Raw genomic sequence first — 24588 nt, forward strand, 5'->3', positions numbered from 1 at the left:
GACGGATGTTCTGGACTGATTCTGCTGATCCATCAGACTAAAAACCCAAACGGGCTGAACTGTTGGTTCTGCTGTTCCAATGTCTGGTTCTGGTTCTGTATTTCTGGTTCTGTGTGAACGACAGCAGTGAACCTGAGACAATGGCCGCTCCGCCGCCCCTTGCCGAGATCCTGAGCCGGACACAAAGCTGCTTTATCCCTGTTGCATTAGCACCGGTTCTCTCACACACACACACACACACACACACACACACACACACACACACACACACACACACACACACACACACACACACACACACACACACAGACAGTCTGAGCTGACTGTTGTCTTTGAAACAACAGTCAGCAGAGGAAGTTGTATTTGTTGACAGAACCGAACTGTGTTGTTTCTGTTCTCCGGATCACCAGTAAAGTCTTTCTCTGTCACTTTTATCCTTTATTTCACTTCCTCTTTGAACAATAAAGCGCCTGCTGGGAGTTCTGGTTCTGTTCCCATGTCCATACTGGATCAGATCCTGAATTATAAATTAGAGTGACAAATCGTCTTTCAGCTGATCTTCCTCATTGATGATGTCTTTGTCTCAGCAAACATAGAAACATTCTGCAAACACATACATGATACAAAACACACAAACAAAAAACAAACGCAAAAAATACTGTAACACCACTCCAGGCCACTAGGGGGAGTCTGGGGTATGTAATGTTACCTGTGTAAATATGCTGCTGGTCTGGGTTCGGTTGAAGTGAACTCTAGTTCAGTTTGAATGTGAAGGTCCAGCGGACCAGAGACCGCTCCAGAAGCAGGAAGTGGACTACACGCAAGGCATTCTGGGTAACTACAACCAACACTAACGTGTTAGCCTAGCGCTAGCAGCAGAAATGGCTCCTGGTCTTCAGCCTAAAGAGAAATCCTCCAACACTAAAATCTGACGCCTCCATCTTGTTTCCATCTGGTGAAGAAGGAAGTTGCTCTCAGTGTCTTCAGAGGTTTTTGTGTCGTTTCCTTCAGTGGTTCTTGGTGCAGCGCCCCCACAGGCCAGGAGGGGAACAGGTTGGTTTGACTCAGAAAGAAATCATGCTCTTGATTTAAATCATAAATGAACTGTGATTAACTTTATCTATTCTGGACTCAAGAGAAGCTCACATCCTTCCCAGTAGAACCAGGATCCACCAGAACCACTCCAAGAGTTCATCAGCAACTCATTCAGGATGTCCAGCAGAACCGGAACAGAACTAGAGACAAAGTCCAGAAAGGAAACTGCCCGTCTCGTTGTTCGCCAGTTCGCAGCCCAACATGGAGAAGATGTAGAGGTTCTGGTTCTGGTCCAGCTGATTATCCAGCTGCAGCTGAGTTTTTCCTTCCTGCAGACTCTGGACCCAACCCGAAGCTGCAGGTTCTTCCTGTTTTCCTCTGTTCTTCTCCTCACTTCCTGATGGTCCGGCTGCAGTCGGGAAGCGGCTCTGCCTTCGCTCTCTCAGCTCTCTGCTCGTGTTTCAAAATCATCAGAATCATTTCAGCTCCATCATTCATGACCAACTCCTGCAAACCGGCCAGACCAGCCGACAGGAACAAGAAAAATAGAGACCGGTCCTCATAGGTATAGGACATCACTGTTCACACACACACACACACACACACGTTTGTCTGGCTATCTTTGTGGGGACTTTCCATTGACTTCCATTCATTTCTACAGCCTAAACCTGACCTTTACCCTTTTCCTAACCCTAACCAACCAAAACTCAATTCATACCTTAGCCCTAACTCTGACCCCTGACCCAAAAACAGGGTTTCCCCTTGTGGGGACCGGAGCCCGGTCCCCACAACGTAGTATATGTCAGGAAAATCGTCCCCACAAGGTATTACAAACAAACGCGCACACACACACACACACACACACACACACACACACACACACACACACACACATACACACACACACATATACACACACACACACTAATCCAGGCATGACGCAACTCTCATGGCAACTGCGTGTCATTGTGAGCGAGAAACCCCGGGGTTACGGCACGGTGAGAAACATTGACCTCCATGTTAGTTATTTAAAGGGCCGGTGTCGTGTAAAATCAACATTTTGATCTTTCATCATGTTTTCATGTTTTTCTCTCATTAAATCAAACCTGCTGTGTTGCTTTGATTCTTCCGTGTTGGAGAAATCCTTTGGTCTCCATGGTAACCATTCAGCTGTGAAACAGCTGGTTGGACCTAGCCCTGCCCCCAAGGCGCAGCTCCTCCCTCACTCAGCTCCTCCAGACTAGCCAGCAGCAATCAGCAAACAGCTGCTGAGCTGCTGCTCGGAGCAACGCTGGTGAAAACATTAAAGGGTTAATGGAGCAGCCATGTTGGAACGACTTCCTGGTGGAGGAGCTTCAGGAAGAGCAGGAGCTTCTTAAAGAGACAGACATTCACTGTCCATGTTGCTCCCAGGATGAACCAGAAGCTAAACATTAATTTTTATTACTTAGCAGCTAACCAGCCTGATGCTAACTTCTATGTTAGTCATGCTGACTTCTCACAGTGAATTAGTGTTTCCTCTCTCAGTGATTTCTCCTGTTTTAGACATGAATTGGATCATCAGACTGATTTAATACTAAACTTGATTTTGTTTATAATGAAGTGAGCTATAAGCTAATGCTAACTGCTCCCCGTATCAGCACAGCTTTTGGTGCTGGAGCATCAAACTGACTTAATGTTCACTGTCGCCTGGATGATGTTTTAACTGCTTTACTGTGGATAAAAGGTTTAGTTTAGCTTTTTAATGTTCCTGTAATGTTTTCATATCAGCATTTATTTAGTTCTGAATTTACATTTCAACAAATGATCTTCAGACTTTGTGTTCATTCAGACCCTCCCAGTAGTTCCTAAACTTGCTTTAAGAAAACAAACGGTAAATAATCACATTTTCATCAAAGGAAAGAATCAAAGTGTAATTAAAAGATGAAACTTCCTGCAGCTCTGGATGGTTTTACAGAAACTCTGTTGTTCACAGCTGCTGTAAAACGAAGCTCATTAACCGCCTGGAACTGGGAGTAATCTCCCTGGGTGACTAACACCTGAGCAGGTGGTGCACACACACACACACACACACATACGCACACACACACACACATACACACACACACGCGCACACACACACACCTACGCACACACACCCCCACACACACCTACACACACACACACACATACACACACACACACACACACACACACCTACACACACACACACACACATACATACGCACACACACACACACATACACACACACACACACACACACACGCACACACACACACATACACGCACACACATACGCACACACACACACACGCACACACATACGCACACACACACACGCACACACACACACATACGCACACACACACACACACACACACGCACACACACACACACACACACACACATACACACACACACCCACACATACGCACACACACACACGCACACACACACACATACACGCACACACATACGCACACACACACACACGCACACACATACGCACACACACACACGCACACACACACACATACGCACACACACACACACACCCACACACACATACGCACACACACACCTACACACACACACATTATCTGACCTGTGTGTGCCTCTCTCTCTTTCCTCATTGTTACAAGAGGAAAACAACAAACTGAGTTTTGTCTCCTCATGTTTCTGGAGGAGGCGCGGATGGATGGATGGATGGATGGATGGATGGATGGATGGATGGATGGATGGATGGATGGATGGATGGATGGATGGATGGATGGATGGATGGAGAAATGTTACTGCAGGATCCATGACGTCAACCATGTAAACCAAAGACAAGATTCTTCATTTCCGCCCTCTGGTGACATCTAGTGTTCATCTGCCGCAGCAGCAGCCTTTACCTTTGGTCCGTTTATTTATCAACTTTCTTTATTTTTGGTGACCTTTGACCGCAATTCAAAAACGGCACAACTTGTCCCTCCGACACTTTCTGTAATATTTTAGGATGAAATTTTCTGTGTAAAGTTTATATTTCCTTAAATGGAAATGTAAGAAGAAATAATGTTTTTTCTTAGCTTATTCAAAATTTTAAATTTTGCTTAATAAAGCAAAGTTTGACAAAGAAAATTCTTATTTTTGGTTCTGGGAATAAACTAAAAATAAACCTAAACAGTTAAATGACTGTAAACAGTAATCAAATACGGTGTCCCCAGTAGGACAAAATAAATCAAACACTGAGTTTATCACAAAGTGAAACACATGACATTATTTACTGATGTTTTCCAGCCTTTATTTCTGTTCATTTTTATTATTTTACACTAACATTTCATGAAAACAGAACATTACAGAATATAGATTATAAAACATTTTATGGAGGGCCTCCTGCTACCATTAGATGTGTCTCTCCTTCAACACTAAGAGCTGCAGGACTCCTCCAGGACCAGGCTGCCCACCCCTGGTTTAAATATTAGACTTTTCTCATTTTAGGTCAGTCAACAAAAATAAAATAATAAAACAAGATAAAACTTATTCAGAACATTTTTACAGATTTATTCAAATTCATAATCTTATTGGGTCAGAATCTGGGAAAACTTCCAGTTTTGGATGATTTGGGTCAAATGTTTTCTTTTAGCAAATAGAAATAATTTGGTAATTATGACATAAAAGGAGAAAAGTTTGATCTGATTTAATGTCAGAGAAGCAGAAAAAATGTTCAAAACTTCTCATTTTTTGTTCTGTTTAAATTTCATGTCCTTATTTATACTTTTATTATTTTCAGTGCAGGTCAAACGGCTGTTGGATCTGATTTTAATATGGAAAAATAAAAGTTCCCTCTGAGAGACATTTGTGTGACGGTTCTGTTCTGTTCTACCGAGCCGGAACCGGGTCAGAGGTCAGCAGATCGCCTGATACGACCCGGCTCCAAAGGTCGTTGATTTTACAGTCAGCAGCAGCACAGCAACACACGCGCGCACACACACACACACACGCACGCACGCACGCACGCACGCACGCACGCACGCACGCACGCACGCACGCACGCACGCACACGCACACACACACACACACACCATTTGTTTCTGTCCTGTCAGGAATGAAACAGGAACTAAATAAATTCTAAACTTTGTTTAGTTTCTTAGTTAAAGTTTCTGCAGGTTTTTGGTTTTTTAGCCGATTAAAGTTCAGTTTTATGAACGGATCAAAAATAATTTTTAACTTATATTTAAAATACAAATAAAAAACAAAGTTTATGTGGAAAAAATAAGTTTTGCAACAAAGAAAATCTGTTATTAAAACATTTTACACTTTAAAATGTCCCAGGATGATAAAATTTCATAATTTAATTTGTTATTCTAAACACAAATGAATCCCTACAAATAATAACTGAACTTTATTTATCTTCATTAATCACAAGTTTAATTAGAATATTTAAAGCATAATAACAAACTTCTTACATCATTAAATACACAGGAAATAAACCTGTAATAAACGTAAATCTATATAAATATTTACTTGTCAAAGTGAGATTATCATGTAAATATAAAACAAGTCAATAAAATCCATGTTGATTCTGAGGATACTGACCCAGTTTGGGGTCAAAGGTCAGCGGACGCCTCCACGTTCAAACTGTTGAAAACTTTTACACTGTAAAATAATTTCTGCTGTTTATGAATAAAATATCAGAAACAATAAAAGATTCAACAGGCAGAATTTAGTTTTTATCTCATTTAGAGAAACAATGAAACAAATATTAATGAGAAATGAATCATATTTAATACAGTAAATAATTTCTATTTTCCTACCAGAAACTGGAAGTTCAAAGTTTCACTTTGATGTTTTTGTTATCATTCATTTTATCTGTTGATTCATTTTAATATTTAAATGTTTTTCAGTTTTAAATATTGGAATTTAAAGTTTATTGATATCTGAGAATTATTATTATTATTATTATTATCATTATTATTATCATTGTTATTATTATCATCATTATTATTATTATTATTATTATCATTATTATCATTATTATTATTATCATTATTATTATCATTATTATTATTATTATTATCATCATTATTATTATCATTATTATTATCATTATTATTATTATTATTATCATTATTATTATTATTATTATTATTATTATTATTATTATTATTATCATTATTATTATCATTGTTATTATTATCATTATTATTATTATTATTATTATTATTATTATTATTATTATCATTATTATTATTATTATTATTATTATTATTATTATCATTATTATTATTATTATTATCATCATTATTATTATCATTATTATTATTATCATTATTATCATTATTATCATTATTATTATTATCATTATTATTATTATCATTATTATTATTATTATTATCATCATTACTATTATCATTATTATTATCATTATTATCATTATTATTATCATTATTATTATTATTATTATTATTATTATCATTATTATTATCATTATTATTATTATTATCATTATCATTATTATTATTATTATTATCATTATTATTATCATTATTATTATCATTATCATTATTATTATTACCATTATTATTATTAATATTATTATTATTATTATTATTATTATTATTATTATCATTATCATTATTATTATCATTATTATTATTATTATCATTATCATTATTATTATCATCATTATTATCATTATTATTATCATTATCATTATTATTATTATCATTATTATTATCATTATTATTATCATTATCATTATTATTATTATCATTATTATTATTATTATTATCATTATTATTATTATTATCATTATCATTATTATTATTATTATTATTATCATTATTATTATTACTATCATTATTATTATCATTATCATTATTATTATTATTATTATCATTATCATTATTATTATTATCATTATTATTATCATTATTATTATTATTATCATCATTATTATTATCATTATTATTATCATTATTACTATTATTATTATTATTATTATTATTATTATTATTATTATTATCATTATTATTATCATTATCATTATTATTATTATTATTATCATTATTATTATTATTATTATCATTATTATTATTATCATTATTATTATTATTATTATCATTATTATTATCATTATCATTATTATCATTATTATTATTATTATCATCATTATTATTATCATTATTATTATCATTATTATTATTATTATTATCATTATTATTATCATTATCATTATTATTATTATCATTATTATTATTATTATTATTATTATTATTATTATTATCATTATCATTATTATTATTATCATTATTATTATTATCATTATTATTATTATTATTATCATTATTATTATCATTATTATTATTATCTTACTGGAAACATTTTATCGCTTATTTAATTTCTGGGACGATTTTTGTGTTTTTTCAATAATTATGATTTAAAAACAGAAAGTATTCACGCCCTGATCAATAACCAATTCTGAGTCAGACTGACGGCTCTCTGGAAGGTTCTGGTTCCCCTGGTCCAGAACCAGAACCTGCTCGGTGGTGGCAGCGTGATGCTGAGGGCTCAGGGTGAGGCTCTGGTTCTCGGCGTTGTGGCTGCAGGATTTGCATGCAGCTCATTTGTTTATCACTGTTTACCGGATTCAAATGGACCTGTTGGCGCCGGCAGCAGAGCGGTTCTGGCTGGAATCAGACCCGGTCGCTCAGCTTTTCTCCTCTCGGCTTCAGGATCGTTTCCAGAACATTATCGTCTCCGGATCCGACCCGGAATGGTTCCAGGATCTGGTTCTTCACCTGCTCTGTTCCCAGTTTGATTCAGAACCACTGGAGGTTCTGGTTCTGGAGGTCCAGTTTGCTGAGTGGGGATGGAGAGCGTGGAGGACGACGGCGTGTTCCTCCACACCTTCAGGATGGTTCCGAGCAGATCCGACAGCGTGGGGGCGGAGTCTGCCGGGCCGGCAGGTCCGGACCAGGAGAACCAGGCCGGTCCAAAGGGCCTGGAGAACCAGGCCGGGCCAACGGGTCTGGCTGCCATCGAGTTTCGCATTCAGCAGCTGCAGAGTCGGCATTTCCTGCTGCTGAAGATGCAGCGCTGCACCAAGAGGGACGAGCTGAACAGAACCGGAACCAAAGAGGAACGTGAGTTACCCAGACAGAACCAGACAGAACCAGACAGAACCAAACAGAACCAGACAGAACCAAACAGAACCAAACAGAACCAGACAGAACCAAACAGAACCAGACAGAACCAGACAGAACCAGACAGAATCAAACAGAACCAGACAGAACCAAACAGAACCAGACAGAACCAGACAGAACCAGACAGAATCAAACAGAACCAGACAGAACCAAACAGAACCAAATAGAACCAGACAGAACCTGACAGAACCTGACAGAACCAAACAGAACCAGACAGAACCAAGCAGAACCAAACAGAACCAAACAGAATCAAACAGAACCAAACAGAACCAAACAGAACCAGACAGAATCAAACAGAACCAGACAGAATCAAACAGAATCAAACAGAATCAAACAGAACCAGACAGAACCAAACAGAACCAAACAGAACCAGACAGAACCAAGCAGAACCAAACAGAATCAAACAGAATCAAACAGAACCAGACAGAACCAAACAGAACCTGACAGAACCTGACAGAACCAGACAGAATCAAACAGAACCAAACAGAACCAAACAGAACCAAACAGAATCAAACAGAACCAGACAGAACCAAACAGAACCAGACAGAACCAGACAGAACCAGACAGAATCAGACAGAACCAAGCAGAACCAAACAGAACCAAACAGAATCAAACAGAACCAAACAGAACCAAACAGAACCAAACAGAATCAAACAGAACCAGACAGAACCAGACAGAACCAAACAGAACCAGACAGAATCAAACAGAACCAAACAGAACCTGACAGAACCAGACAGAACCAAACAGAACCAGACAGAATCAAACAGAACCAAACAGAACCAAACAGAATCAAACAGAACCAAACAGAACCTGACAGAACCTGACAGAACCTGACAGAACCAGACAGAATCAAACAGAACCAGACAGAACCAAACAGAACCTGACAGAACCAAACAGAACCTGACAGAACCAGACAGAACCAGACAGAACCAGACAGAACCAGACAGAACCAGACAGAACCAAACAGAACCAGACAGAACCTGACAGAACCAAACAGAACCAAACAGAACCAAATAGAACCAGACAGAACCTGACAGAACCAAACAGAACCAAATAGAACCAGACAGAACCAAACAGAACCAGACAGAACCAGACAGAATCAAACAGAACCAGACAGAACCTGACAGAACCAGACAGAACCAGACAGAACCAAACAGAACCAAACAGAACCTGACAGAACCAGACAGAACCAGACAGAACCAAACAGAACCTGACAGAACCAGACAGAACCAGACAGAACCAGACAGAACCTGACAGAACCAAACAGAACCAGACAGAACCAGACAGAACCAAGCAGAACCAAACAGAACCAGACAGAACCAGATGTAGACCTGGTGGTTCATCTTTAGCCCAGGCTGTGTGGAGCCCCCTGCTGGCCTGGAGGCCTAATGCAGCAGCTGGGTTTGCTTATCCCTCTGGCCGGCTCTGCCTCTGCTTACATTGTGCTTGTTGAAGCCAGACGTTGCCTGTGTGAGGCTGACCTAGCTGTGACCTTGCTGTGACCTTTCTGCTGCCAGTGATCAGTGAGGATGAAGATGAGGATGACGAGCTGCAGGCAGTGCAGAAGGAGCTGGAGGAGCTGCAGGCCAGGAAGGAGGAGCTGGAGCGAGGCGGAGTCACCTTCAGGGCCAGCGCCGACGGAGGCACGTTTCCTCTACCGCCCCCTGCTGGCCGCACTACAAGTCACACAGCTGACCTCTGACCTCTGACCTCTTCAGATTGCACGGCACAGCGGCCGTCCTACAAGGAGACGCCGCGCGGAGGAATCTACATGCTGCCACCGCCGCCGGGCGGAGAGGGAGCCGCTGCAGATGGAGCGACGGACGACGTCCTGCCAGGTGAGGAACACCTGGAACACCTTGGATACCTGGGATACCTGGAACACCTTGGATACCTGGGATACCTGGAATACCTTGGATACCTGGGATACCTGGAACACCTTGGATACCTGGGATACCTGGAGCCAACAGATGGAAATAATTATTGATCTCAAGCAGAAATTGTTTATTTGTTGACCAGCTGCTCATCCAAAGTTTAAATGTTACTAAATATAAATGTAACTGTAAATAATCTAATTATTTTCCAATGTTTCTCTGTGTGATGCTTTTATTTTGGCGGGAAGCGGAGCGGCTGGGAATGACGGCCGGACTCACCAAGTGTCCATCATGTGGCGAGCTGGTCGTCACGGAAACCCACAGCACGGTGAGCGAAAGCATGTGGCTGCTGTGCTTCCTGTGCTCCATGGTGGGGTGAGTTATGATCGTTAAAGTGATCAGTTATTACTGTAAATAATCACTATGCTGCTTCCTTATGTTTAATATGATGTTGAATAATTATTTTACTGTTAATATCTAATTATATTAAATATGACTGTAACTAACAAATATGCTAAATATTATGAATGATGATTAGTGAATAATCATATCACTTTTATTATATCACTATTAATAATTTCCATATTAATTACTGCTGTTAATAATTACATACTGTGAATAATAATGGAGTAAATATTAATGTGAATTAATATATTTTTAAAAATAATTATTTTATTTAATATAATTTTGATTGAAATTGACCTTTTTATATATTATTGTGAATAGTTCTACATTTTTGTGAATAAAAATTATTGTATTAAATATTATCTATATTAAATACTGAAGTAAATAATTATGTTTAATTCAATATATAATGTGCATAACATTAAATATTGAGAATGAGTATTAATACTAAATATTGCTGTGAATAAAGATAATAAATATGATAATATGAACCTGTTGTCCTCCAGCTGTTTGGCTGGTTGTTGTCTCCTTCCGTTCCGCATGAAGCGACTCAGGAACGTTCATCACATCTGCCCTCGGTGCCGCCACCAGATCCACACCTACAAGCTGCTCTGACCAGGAACTGTTCACATCAGGAACTGTTCACATCAGGAACTGTTCACACCAGGAACTGTTCACATCAGGAACTGTTCACATCAGGAACTGTTCACACCAGGAACTGTTCACATCAGGAACTGTTCACATCAGGAACTGTTCACACCAGGAACTGTTCACATCAGGAACTGTTCACACCAGGAACTGTTCACATCAGGAACTGTTCACATCAGGAACTGTTCACACCAGGAACTGTTCACATCAGGAACTGTTCACATCAGGAACTGTTCACACCAGGAACTGTTCACATCAGGAACTGTTCACATCAGGAACTGTTCACACCAGGAACTGTTCACACCAGGAACTGTTCACATCAGGAACTGTTCACATCAGGAACTGTTCACATCAGGAACTGTTCACACCAGGACCTGTTCACATCAGGAACTGTTCACATCAGGAACTGTTCACACCAGGAACTGTTCACACCAGGACCTGTTCACATCAGGAACTGTTCACACCAGGAACTGTTCACATCAGGAACTGTTCACATCAGGAACTGTTCACACCAGGAACTGTTCACATCAGGAACTGTTCACATCAGGAACTGTTCACACCAGGAACTGTTCACATCAGGAACTGTTCACACCAGGACCTGTTCACATCAGGAACTGTTCACACCAGGAACTGTTCACATCAGGAACTGTTCACACACTATTCTCCCTCCCCCCCAATGAAAATCTGAATAGTGTGGTGTGCATTTGTGTTTTCATCATCTTTCACCTTCTTTTTGCTGCGGTTCTTTGAAAAACAGCCAAATCTCAGTCAGATGGGATAAAACCAGGTGTATCCCCGCAGCCTGATGCAGCCGCTGCCGTACTTCGCACTGGGAAACAAATCCAAATGCAAACTGCTTCCGTTTGGTTTCACTCTACAGTGAGCTCTACTTTGTGTTGGTCGCTCGGAGGACAAACGCTGCAGGCTGAGATGTGAGTAAACGGGGTGAATAGTTTCTGCGAGGCGCTGTGTTGGTCCGGCCCGGTTGGACCGGGTCCAGCTGTAAATATTTCCTCTGACAGTTTGAGTGGAGCCTCTGTTTGGACACCTGCAGGAAACGACCGGCCGTCATATCTCATCATTTCATCTCCCAGGCAAATGTGGTGGAGGAACGTCCACATTACGCAACATTTACTGCAGTTTCTACTCAGTTTGCTGCCTGTTGGAGCCGAATGCTTTACTTGTCATGTTTACTTGTCACTCTGAAACATGATCATGTCATGTTTCAGAGTGGAAAAAAGAAGCTTTTCATTTATATTAAAATCCCCTCAGATCCTGCAGCTCTCGCTACAACACACCGTGTGTGAGTATTAGTGCGTGTGTGTGAGTATTAGTGCGTGTGTGTGAGTATTAGTGCGTGTGTGTGAGTATTAGTGCGTGTGTGTGAGTATTAGTGCGTGTGTGTGAGTGTGTGTTTAATGAGTGCAGCAGGAATGCAAAGCAGGATGAGAGGAAACAAACTTTCTGCTTTCAGAAACAGCCAAAGGAAACATGGAGCTGCGACCAGGCAGAGTTCAGCTGCTCTGAACGTTTTCTGGTCATAAAGTTTCAAAAATTAACTGCATTAATTTGGGTCATTTAGAAAAAATAAGAGAAAAAATGAATGTATTATTCAAGGCTGTATCTTCACCAAGTTACTCGTTCATTTATAAAGGTCAGTTGCTAAAGATTTATTTACTATTTGGTGGCAAATTTAGTTTGAAGCTAAATAAGTTCACCAACAAAATATTTAGCTTCAAACTAAATATTTACTTTGAAAGTCATTAGTTTACACACCAGACATTCAGCTCCAAAATTAATATTGAGATTCAAGTTAAATATTTAGCTTCCAACTAATTAGAGCACAATTCTCAGTTTACTCCAGATATTTACCTCTAAAGTTTAGTTCCAAACTAAACATTTAATTTGAAACTAAATACTTCATGTTACTTTTTTATAATAGTTTATCTGACCTAAAACAAAGTTTGAATCGTTTCAAAGCAAATATAAACGTTTATTAACGTGAATGCTTTATTCAGCATCGGAAATTATTTGTTTTAGCTAATTAGCTACATCAGAACTAGCTATACTTAGCTTCAAGCTAAATATTTATCATCGAAACTATGGCTGAATAATGAACCATTATTATTTCCGTACAGACGGTACTAATTATTGGTGTTAATTTTTGACTGTATAACTTTTCAAACGGCCTAATCATAACCTACAAATGGACCAGACGGGAAAAGAACCGAACCTTGGGACCGGATCTGACTGAGTGGAAACTGGGAATCAGGACGTCGCAGTGGTTTCAGGGCCAGCAGCACTCAGTCAGATTTAAATGTTGTGGTCAGACATTAGAAAAGCTGTGGAGAGTCAAATGAAGCTAAAGCTCTGTGAACAAAACACCGGAGAGAAGAGCGGCTCGAGTTTCCAACCAATCTGAGGATTTACTCCCCTGCAGATCAGGCTGGGTTTCTGTTTACTTCTCTTTCACAGATATTAAACTTTGGTTTCATTTTAATATAGATGATGAGTCAGACAGCCCGGGGCAATGGAAGGGCCTCCACACCACCAGGGGGCCCCCAAGAGCACCAAGCTAGCATGATTAGTCATTAATTATTCATAGATACATTTATGACGTACATTAATTTTATTTGTACATATTTCACCCATCTTCCCACAGAATGATGCTGCCACCACCATTCAAACCTGCCTCCATAATTTCAGATTTACTCGAGCAGATTATTAAAAGCAAGAAAATTTCTTAAAAGAAAAAAAAATGCTAAATGATTTTATATTTACTTTAAAATATGTATATACAACTTGTTTGTTTACGCAGTGATGCTTGCGTTTCTAATCTACTGACATGGTGGTGCTGAACAGAACCAGTCGGGTCCATTTCTCCCAGTCAAAAACACCAGGATGACTTGGACAAAGGGAAACTGGGTTTATACTGGGTTTATACTGGTCAGACAGGTTAAACTGGGAGCATCATGGACTGAGCTCTAAACTCCACCATGTTTGTGGAGCTGATTTCTGTTTTCCATGTTGGGAAACGTTCGTTACCAAAACGACGTTTTACTTTCACCTCAAACCGAAACGGATGAAACTTCAACCTGGGATCAGAATCATAAAGACTCAGTACACTCACTTTTATTAGCACATAAAAGCATACTGTACTCATATATACACATCTCAGAGTATTTACAAAATAACGAGCCCATGGATGGTACACATGTATAAAAATATGCATTACATCTATAGAAATATGTACACAATGTGCAAAACGTATGGCATTCCAACAGGAGGCGTGGCATGGGGCAGTGGAGGTCAAGATGGCCGACATCAGCTGATCCGCTCAGATGTGAAACTGCATTTCTGCCTCAGAAGGAGGCAGGAAGTGACAGAGCAGCTGTTATTGCTTTGAGTCGTGCTCGCCTGCTGCGGATCGCCTGGTCCACAGGAAGTCAACTGGGTGTCCAAACTTATGGCGCGGGGGCCAAAAATGTCTCCAGGCGTCACAAACCTTTTAGTGTTTAAACAAAAACTCTTTCATGTTTTTGTTTTTGCCTGAATCTGAACATGACAGCCGTCACATTTCAAGCAAGTGATAAATTATTGTAGATTTAAAACATAAAAAGTTTTTGCAGTTTGCCAGATAAAAAAAAAAATCGTATCCAAATTTTTTCAGGTTGATCTTGTTTTTCTACATTTTTTGTCTTTATGGCTCACTCTTGCTTTATTTTGAAAAGTCTACAGTTTAGTGACAGTGATTGTACAAATTAGATTTAAAGCAAAAACTTGTGTTGCACTTTTTCCATTTTAATATCTTATATTGTCTGTGTGTTTTTGAAACTTTGTTTTAAATAGGTTTAAAATCTGGACTAAAGGTCAGAGGTCAGTAGGCCCCCGAGCCGCACTTTGGACACCCTGAAGTAAACAGCAGAAAGATAAACAGGAAGTCCTCAGAGTCATCCAACAAATCAGAGGAGAGAAAGAAGAAAACAGCTGCTCGATGAGTTTGGAATAAAACCACAGCAAGGTGATGAAGAGCAGGAAACCGACCAATCAGGTTAGAGCAGACGGTTGCCCTCTAGTGTTTGTCTACAGAACTGCAGGAAAAACCGCAACAATCAGGAAATTTACCTGCAGCTCAACATTCAGGTGAGGAAATGGAAACATGGAGTGGGTGACCCAACATGGCAACCCGGTGACCCAAAATGGCAACCCGGTGGTTCTGTTAGCTGGACCCAAAACATGCAGAGGAACATGGCCGCTCCTAACAGTAACATGCTTCTCTCTCTCTCTCACACACACACACACACACACACACACACACACACACACACGCAAAAGTATTCAAACTACTTCAGCTGTCACAGTTCAACCACTAACTACAGTAGTTTGTTCACAGGATCATTTGTTTGTTAAAACGATAAAATTAGTTGATATGTTTTCTAATAAATTTCTTAGCAACAGATTAAAAATGTCAAGCTTAGTTTTTTAGCTGGTGGAACATTTGAATTTTCCTAGAGAGTAGCATAAAAACATCATGTGCAAAGTTTCCTGTTATTTTTCCATCAAGCATTTGACTAAAAACCAACCAAGTGGAAACGAGTCGTCTCCCCTCTGTTCCTGGAGCTTCTCTTTCCACATCCTCAGAATCTACAGATTATGGATCTACAGATTATGGATCTACAGATTATGGATCTACAGATTATGGATCTGGTCAGCTGGTCTTTCAATGCAACTGATCAGATTTGTCCTGCAGGATCAAACCTGGATGGACTCGTGATGATGGATTCCAGCCGTTTGGAGCAGGCCGACTCCGGCCGGCGCTCAGACCGACTGGCTGGACAGACGCGGGTTGGATGGACTCCATCTTGGAGATGTTGCCGGTTTCGGTCCGGCTGGACAGCTTTCCATCCGAGTCTGAACTGGGTCCCCGTGTTCCTGGGTGGTTTGTGAAACCAGGCTCCTTCCGTCTCCTGGCCTCGTCTGGAGCTTCATCGTCCTTCTGGCCAACCACAGATGAACTCTGACCTCTGCCTGTCGCTGCCTCGTGTCTGAATGGTTTCCTGTCGTTTGTCTGTTTCATTCATTACTTTTAGAAACGGTGGAGTAATTATTACTTTAGACCAACATTTAGTTTAATCAGAACAAGATTAGTCTACAAATTATGGACTTATTCTTATTAAATAAGGGGAAAAAAATGCAGTTTTATACTTTGACCTCTTTGTCTTTCTTTTGGTTTGTTGTTTTATTTTCTAATTCATATAAAACGCTGAGCTGCTTGTTGCTGTTTGAATTAAATGAAGATTCTTCAGGTTTTTCCTGTTGGATCAGGATAAAAAAAATGTTTTTCCTTCACATTTAAGAACAAAAAAAATTATTTTGCTTTAGATTGTAAAATATTTACAGAAATGCTTGACAGAAAAACAACTGATCATATTGTCTTGTTTTTTTTGCTTCCCTTTGTTATGATTTGCTGTCATGACTTTTTCCCTCATAATTATTTTATTTTTCCACAAGAAAAATAAAAACTTTGAAATAGTTTAGTTTAATTTTTTACTTGCTCTTGAATTTTTAACGTTGAGAGAAAAAGATTCAGAAACCTTTGATGTGCTGTAATGATCCGAGTTCAGACCTCATTCATGTGGCGACACGGCGGTGGCAGCATCATGCCTCTGAGCTCTGGATCCGCTCAGATCTGATCTGGAAAACTTTTACATCTAGAACTTTGATCCCAGAGGAACCGACTGCAGCTGCAGGGGGTGTGAATACTTTGGCAGGAAATCACCTTACAGGCCACCGTAGCTTTGACTTTCTATTGGTCGTCTCGCAATTAAGCCAACCGGGTCACCAGAACCTTCTCAGTCTCTGGTTCTCATCAGGAGGAAGCTGCTGCCGTTTTCGGGTCGGCGTCTTTAGAACTACATTCAGTGGAGAGCGGACCGCTGTGTCTCCATGGCAACCAGGCGGCGGCCGATATGCCGTGTTCACATTGGTTTGTTCTGAGGGGAAGCGGCTCCTCTTTAGTGCATAGTTCTGATCCAGACAGACGAGACGGGCGGTTCTGATGGGACCAAACTGAACCGGACTGGGTCAGCAGAGCCCAGAAGAACCTGGTGGCTCTGTCCGGGTCCAAACCGTATTTACAGTAACCTTCCTCCTCGACTTCATCCGGTTCCAGTGGAATCCTGACTTCAGGAATCAGAAGCCCGTTTGGGTCGGCGGTTCTGGTCGGGTCAGTCGAAGTTCAGCTGCATGTCGTGCGGCTCCAGGAACTCGGCGGGGAACCCGGCGGGCCCCGGGGGGCTGGGGCCGTCCAGCCACTCCATACCATCCAGGTTTGGGTCGAACAGCGCCAGGCCCAGCGCCGACCCAGCCGGGTCCGAGAAGGACAGGTCCGTGGTATCCATGGGAACGAACGGGTCGGCCAGCTGGCCCCGCAGCTCCTCCATCAAGCCCTGGGTCCGTGGGTCCGACGCCGGCGCCGTCTCTGCCAACGTCCGCTCCAAGAAGGCCTCCAGCTGGCCGTCCAGAACCGGCGGGCCCAGAACCGGCGGGCCCAGCTGGACCTGAGGCGGCGAGCGGGACAGCGCCGAGCCGACAGGAAGCGTAGTGATGCTCGCCGTCACCGGGTGAGTCTTAGTCAGAGCGCCGGCGGCGTCCTGAGGCAGGAAGGGAGGGATTTCTGAAAGGAGAAGAAGAAACGTCACCATGGAGATTATTACCACAATAATCAGATTATTACCACAATAATCAGATTATTACCACAATAATCAGATTATTAAAACCTTGTCTCCTCTCATAAAACTGTATTTTTGAAGAGTTTGTGGCCCCGCCTCTCGGCGGGTCGTTAGCCAGAGGCCCCAGCCTCCTGACCCCACTGAGGGACGACGGTGTTAGAAAACGGATGGATGCAGTTTTATGTCTCGTAAACTGAAAGTCTGTCATTTTGATAAATTTGATCTCATACTGCAAAAGTTTCCTGTTTTATTAATTTTTACTGTAACGTGAAATTTTCTCATTATAAACAAATAATTTACCTGAATTTATGTCCAACTTCAGCTTCTAAACACCTTCATACCATCCAGTTTAAAGTTATGATTTTAACTCATGAAATGTTTGGGCTCACCTCCGCTCTCCACCAGGATGTCAAACAAATCATCCATGTGCTGGCTGGTTGCCGTGGGAACCTGAAAAAAAAAAAACATTTATTCATCCACCAGACTGGAATAAACTGATATTTGCTACAGAACCGGAACCAAGGAACCGGACCCAGAGAGGTCAGAACCGTTCAGTCGCACCAAGTCTGGGTTCCTGTGCAGTAAAACTTTTAGGCTGGAACAACGGAAAACATGACGATGAAATAAAATAAATAAATGTGCTAAATGTGAAGATGGCGTCTCTGTTTGCCTTCCTCTGACCTGAGCCCGGTGGGCCGGGGGCCCCCGCCGGCCCCCTCTGAGGGCCGCCCCTGGATAAAATGTAGCAAAGCCTAAAATATGGAGAATCCAGATGAGCCGTTGTCATGGTGACCAGCGGCCATTCAACTTCATGCTCAGCTACCCAGTGTTCACCGAGCAGAATCGGACCGGATCGGGTTCTGGGGGGACCGGATCATCACCAGCCGGGTCTCTGGGTCTGTTACAAAACTCCTAGTTTCAGATAACTGCCGTCCTTCCAAAGCGGGTCGGGTCAGCTTCAGAACCGGGTCGGACCTCACCTGGCTGGCGACCTGCAGGCTGCGGCTCTGCTTCACGGCGTCTTCGTAGCGGGGGGGCTCCCTGGGCGGCTGCAGGACGAAGGTCTGCTGCGGGGGGAGAGGCAGAGGAAGGCCAGGCCGGGTCAGAACCAGAAGCGGCTCAGACCCAGCAGCGGGTCAGCGGGTCGGTACCTTGCTCAACGGGCCGTTGGACGCCTGGTGGTTGGGGGACGTGTGGGGAGACACTCTGCTCTCTGGAGAACGCTGCAGGAAGCGCTGAGGGCTGGACTCGCTCCGGTTCTGGTTCCCCAGAGCGGCCGGGCTGCTGCAGAGCGTCAGAGTCTGGAGGAGAAGGTTCCATCAGAGACTGGTTCTGGTTCCATCATGGTTCTACTGGGCTGGAGCGGCTCACACTGACCTGCAGCAGCGGCGCCTGCTGATTGGCTGAGACCTCCATGTTGGCGCTCTGCAGCTGAGGAAGAGGATTCTGGACCAGACCCGGACCGGAGGACGGCGCCGAGAGGACCGGCTGACAAACACAGGAGGTAACTTTACACAGAACCAGAACCAGAACTTCTCCACATCTAGTTACTTTACATCAGGCCTGGACAGCAAATCAATAAATATATTTATCACAATAAACACGCGATCGATACCAATAGATAATACTCCCGATAGAATGTTCAATAATTTCACTGATCCAGAACCGCACAGCATTCTGGGAGATGTATGCAGAGTCAGTTTCTAATGCTAGCTAAGCTAGCGCCAACCAACTCGCTTGCTCTCTGGTTGCCTAGCAACACCCTGCTGGGTGACTGGGCAGCAGTTTCAGGTTTCCCCACTTCGTCTCCTAAATGTCTCCAGTTTGGCTGCAGTTCAGATGATTAAAGGGAACCACAATTATTTATAAAAATATCCTTATTGGGAAATATTTATCTTAGATGTAAAAACCTCATACTGCAGGTTATTTAGTTTTTATACATTTTAATAAAATATTGTCACAGGAAAGTCACCACGTTGTTCATGCTGCAAAGCATTCTGGGTAAATGACAGTGATGAGTAACGTTATGAACCAGAGCAGAGTGAGGCCGACACCCACCCAGGTCAGACCCAGCAAACAGTCCGAGTGGTTAGCGCTCCCCTTGTGCAGCTTTGGTTTCTGAGATATTAGAAATTATTTTTTAGGTCATCCAGAGGTCATCCAGAGGTCATCCAGAGGTCACCATCCCCCATTTTGCTCCAAATCAGACCAGAGTGGCTCCTTCCTTAGTGCTCTGTTACTGCAGGTTTGTGCCGTAAAAACTAGGCAGCAAATCTGTTTTCAAGTTGGATGTTGGATATTCGCGCTGCGCGGCGTGAAAGAGAAGAATTTAAAAACATGACGCGTGTCCTTGGAGCGGCTTAAGGCCGCTAACACGCTACAGCGTTCCTACCTGCAGACTGATGGCGCCGCCGCTGTTCGGTAGCTGGATGGCGCCGCTGTTCGGTAGCGATACCGGGACGAAGATCTGGGTGGTGGTCTGGCCCGCTGCGGTCAGCAGCGTCTGCGGCTGACCCAGGACTCCGGCAGGGTGGCTGATGAAGAACTGCTGCAGGCCGGGGGCCGCGGGCTGGCCCTGGGGGGACGGCGTGGGGCCGGCCCGGTTCTGGATCTGAGTGATGATCTGGGTTTGGGTCTGGAGCTGCAGCGGCTTCCTGGCCGACACCGTCACGTCCTCCAGCTTCACCACCTGGGGGCTCAGGACGGCGGTGCCGGAGGAGCAGCTGGACAGAACCGGGCCCTCCATCTTCACGGCGCCGGAGCTCAGAACCGGGTCGGCCTGGCCTCTCTTCTCCACCTCCAGCTGCATCTTGAGCTCCTCCACCAGCCGCTGCTCCCGCTCCAGCTTCCTCATCAGATCCTCGATCTGCCGCTGCTTCTCATGCAGTCGCCGGTCCCGCTCCTCCGGCTGGGGAGAACCGGAACCGGAACCTGGCTGGGCTTCGGCCTCAGACATGCTGACGTCCGGCAGCAGAGCGGCTGGGTCCGAGGGGATGGGTGAGTTAGGCGGGGTGGAGCACATCCTCTCTGGCGCCGCCTGCTGGACTGGAAGAACGACAGCAGGCGCGGCAGAGGAAGAGACCTCCATGGGCACGGAGGAGGCGGCGGTGCATGTGGGAACGCCGGGCGGAGCCGGCAGGGAGGAGTTTTCCTGGAACGGCTTCAGCCTCTCTATCAGGTCCGTTTTGGTTCCGGAAACCGGCAGACCGCGCAGCTTCAGCTCCAGCTTCAGCTCGGCCACCTGGAAACAGCAGGAGGGAGAAACGGCCTGAAAACGTCGCAGCAGCTCAACTCGTCCGCTGGTCCCTGGTCAGGCCAGCCGTTAGTTACTGAGATCAAATGTTATACGGCTGGTTTGTTCAAATCTGCCTAAAACTAATGAACTTTGTCAACTTCAACCAAACTCACAGATAGAACAGAAATAAAAACCAAAACTGAAACCATAAATAAAGTGGATTACAATGTTTATGAATCATCAGAATGAACATTTTGGAGCTCATTTTAATTTATCATGGGATTAATTGATTAATTGTTTATTGCGACAGATTAAGCGGAGCTGAAATGTGAAGAAAATAATCCACAGAATAAAATCTGATGGTTTACTTGTGAGGTTTTCCTCTTTGAACTTCTAAACTATGAATTAGTTTTTTAATGTGCTAACTTAGATTAGTTAATTACAGTTTATACACCTTAAAAAGATTTTATTGCTTACAGGAACCTTTGTTTTCATATGTTTCTGGTACGCCCATAAATCTGACGCACAGCTACATCTGCCAACAGCGATGGAAGCTGCTTCTCTGCTCCATCTGGGGTTAATTTCTGACTCTAAACGATCTGATTGGACAATCAATAAGAGCTTTGTAGTGTTTATGTTGTGCTAAGAGCAGGTAGCTTAGCACTGAAGCTTTGCTTGACTAAAATGAACTGGATTAAAGGTGTTGACTGATTCCCAACATTATTTTAATCTAAACCATCCCATAATATCTCTGGCTGAATGCTTGTTCATTCATCATTTGCTTCACAGTTCAGCTCCACTTTGTTGAAATAAATCATTTTGTGTCTCTAATGTCAGTAAATCTGGTAAAAACTAGAAGAGGGATGAATATTTCTGCAGGTGTGTGGATACCTTCATCTCGTCCAGGTTGGCTGGCAGGACTCCTGGCTTGCGATTGGCCAGCAGGTTGTTGGGTCGCGGCGGAGCGGGCGGCACCAGGGGTTGCGGGGGGGCGGTGGGCAGAGACACTACGATGGAGGCGGGGAGGGCGCCGACGCCGCTGCTCTGACTCTCCGCCACCGGCCTGCAAGAGGAGATTATTTATTATTTCTGATCCATATCACTGGATCAGAAAAGTACAAAGAAAAAAGGCCGTGTCAACATTACGACAACTAGCTCTGCTCCAAGGGTTTCACATTTCAGTCAGGCTTAATTAAAATATTATTATTGTTACAACAGCAGAAAACAGGAAGTAGGTTAGCTATGCTAGCTTGACTTTGATAACTTTAACATGTTGCTGCAGTTTGGTGTGTTTTGGTTCATCTAGCACTAACACACACACACACACACACACACACACACACACACACACACACACACACACACACACACACACACACACACACAGGTGTTGGTTTATGAATACGACATCCATCCATACGTGTTATTGGACTGAACAGAACCGGTTAGCCGCTAAAGCTAGCAACGCACACCTGCAGCCATTACCACGCATCAAATCAGTAATTATTAAATGTTGCTGAAGGTGCTAGTCTTCACTTTTTCACAGAAACGACAGAAGAACATGGACTGAAACATTTATATTCATTTCTAATCCAATTTCTGTAAAATATGTTTTGTTCCTGAATGTAAACAGTTATATACGGTGGCCGACAGGTGCAAATGCGCAGCAAAGGAGAAAACATGCAAACAAAAGAAAAGACACGCGCACAAATTAAATGCAGCAAACAAAAAGTGTTGAAAACGGAAGTGCTCCAGACCACTAGGGGGAGTCTAACAAAAAATAGCTGTGTCCGAATTCAGGCTCTGCATCCTTTCAAGGGCCCTGAGAAACTGATCCTTCGAAGCATAGACATAATAAAAGAGTACACCCTCCCCCCCACGATTGGCTGCTCCGGCGCAAATACACTTTGCTTTGCTCAACCAAAACAGCAGAAGATGCCTTCAGCACTGCGGAATATTGTTGATCGGATCGACGGACTACTGACGTGAGGGCTCGACAGACTTTTCGCAAGTAAGATGGACATATTACTGTGTATTTTTGTGATTAGAATATTACTATACTGTATTTATGTCCACTGGCGAAATACCAGCTAATGCTAGCTATAGTGCTTGGTGTTCAGCCCCCGCTCTGACAGCTAACCGAGATTCCGTAAATCTTAAAATGTTTCAGTCATTCTCCAACATTTAGATTATCTGATACAAGAGCCTACTATAGAAATGAAACAATATTATAAAAATCATAACATTCACCAGCAAAGTTTACACAGATGACAATGGCTATTATTTAATTATTTAACTCAGTCAACGTAAGATAACTCGAAAATGTCCCGTTTTTGTTTTGAAGGTTTCCTACGACCTGAGGAAGAAGGGAGAGACAGATTCACTGCACAGCACGGATGAATCTCGTATCGGATTTTGTACCCAATCTCAGCTGCTGAATCACTCTTAAACCAGAACTCGTAGGCTGGAAAACATTTTATATATATATATAAAAAAAAAAATTCCCTTCTCACCCTCCGTGGATGGTCTCTCTTTCATCCTCTGAGCTCGGGTCCTCTACCAGAGGTCTGGGAGCTTCAGGTTCTCCTCCAGTATCTTGGCTGTGCCTAGAACTGCACATTTCTGGACTGAGATGTTGTTCCTGGGATCTGTTTGAGCCACTGCTCCAGTTTGGGGGTGACTGCCCCGAGGGCCCCGATGACCACAGGCACCACTGTGGTCTTCACCTTCCAGGCCTTCTCCAGTTCCTCTCTGAGGCCCTGGTATTTCTCCAGTTTCTCCTTTTTCCTGATGTTGTGGTCACTTGGTATTGCTACATCCACCACAACGGCTTTCCTCTGTTCTTTATCCACCACCACAATGTCCGGTTGGTTCGCCATTACCATCTTGTCTGTCTGGATCTGGAAGTCCCACAGGATCTTAGCTCGGTCATTCTCCACCACCTTTGGGGGTGTCCCCCACTTTGATCTCGGGGCTTCCAGTCCATATTCTGCACAGATGTTCCTGTACACTATGCCCGCCACTTGGTTATGTCGTTCCATGTACGCTTTCCCTGCCAGCATCTTGCACCCTGCTGTTATGTGCTGGACTGTCTCAGAGGCCTCCTTGCACAACCTACACCTTGGGTCTTGTCTGGTGTGGTAGATCTGAGCTTCTATTGCTCTGGTGTTTAGGGCCTGTTCCTGGGCGGCCAGGATGAGGGCCTCTGTGCTGTCCTTGAGTCCAGCTTTTTCCAGTCATTGGTAGGATTTCCTGATATCAGCCACTTCAGTTATTTGTCGGTGGTACATCCCATGTAGGGGCTTGTCCTCCCATGATGGTTCCTCCAGCACCTCGTCCTCTGTTCCCCATTGTCTGAGACATTCGCTGAGCACATCGTCCGTTGAGGCTTTGTCCTTGATGTATTTATGGATCTTGGATGTTTCATCCTGGACAGTGGCTCTCTCACACACACACACATATATATATATAT

General features: G+C 42.7%; 2 protein-coding genes across 3 annotated transcripts in view; one reads left to right on the forward strand and one right to left on the reverse strand.

Annotated features, from left to right (window-relative positions):
* Window positions 1-7688: 7688 nt before the first annotated feature.
* On the forward strand, window positions 7689-12443 carry LOC106903802 (uncharacterized). The gene is made up of 5 exons (XM_088016376.1): window positions 7689-8163; window positions 9741-9866; window positions 9942-10061; window positions 10346-10472; window positions 11009-12443. Exons 1-5 carry the CDS (start codon window positions 7890-7892, stop codon window positions 11115-11117), a joined length of 756 nt encoding a protein of 251 aa, XP_087872502.1. The 5' UTR covers window positions 7689-7889; the 3' UTR covers window positions 11118-12443.
* Window positions 12444-14266: 1823 nt separating this feature from the next.
* mrtfba (myocardin related transcription factor Ba) overlaps window positions 14267-24588 on the reverse strand; it is a 23370-nt gene continuing 13048 nt past the window's right edge. Inside the window, exons 10-16 of one of the 2 annotated variants that reach the window (XM_088016402.1) lie at window positions 22008-22179; window positions 20274-21122; window positions 19259-19369; window positions 19033-19182; window positions 18862-18945; window positions 18271-18331; window positions 14267-17826 (exon numbers count right to left, since the gene is read on the reverse strand). In XM_088016402.1, coding sequence (XP_087872528.1) covers window positions 17378-17826; window positions 18271-18331; window positions 18862-18945; window positions 19033-19182; window positions 19259-19369; window positions 20274-21122; window positions 22008-22179 — 1876 coding nt within the window. In that variant the 3' untranslated portion in view covers window positions 14267-17377. Of the gene's footprint in view, window positions 17827-18270; window positions 18332-18861; window positions 18949-19032; window positions 19183-19258; window positions 19370-20273; window positions 21123-22007; window positions 22180-24588 lie in introns of both variants that reach the window. The other variant, XM_088016401.1, reaches the window with a different exon arrangement.

This window comes from Poecilia mexicana, unplaced genomic scaffold (genome assembly GCF_051168715.1).
Source record: "Poecilia mexicana isolate PSO_F unplaced genomic scaffold, ASM5116871v1 scaffold_19, whole genome shotgun sequence".
Lineage (NCBI taxonomy): Eukaryota > Metazoa > Chordata > Actinopteri > Cyprinodontiformes > Poeciliidae > Poecilia > Poecilia mexicana.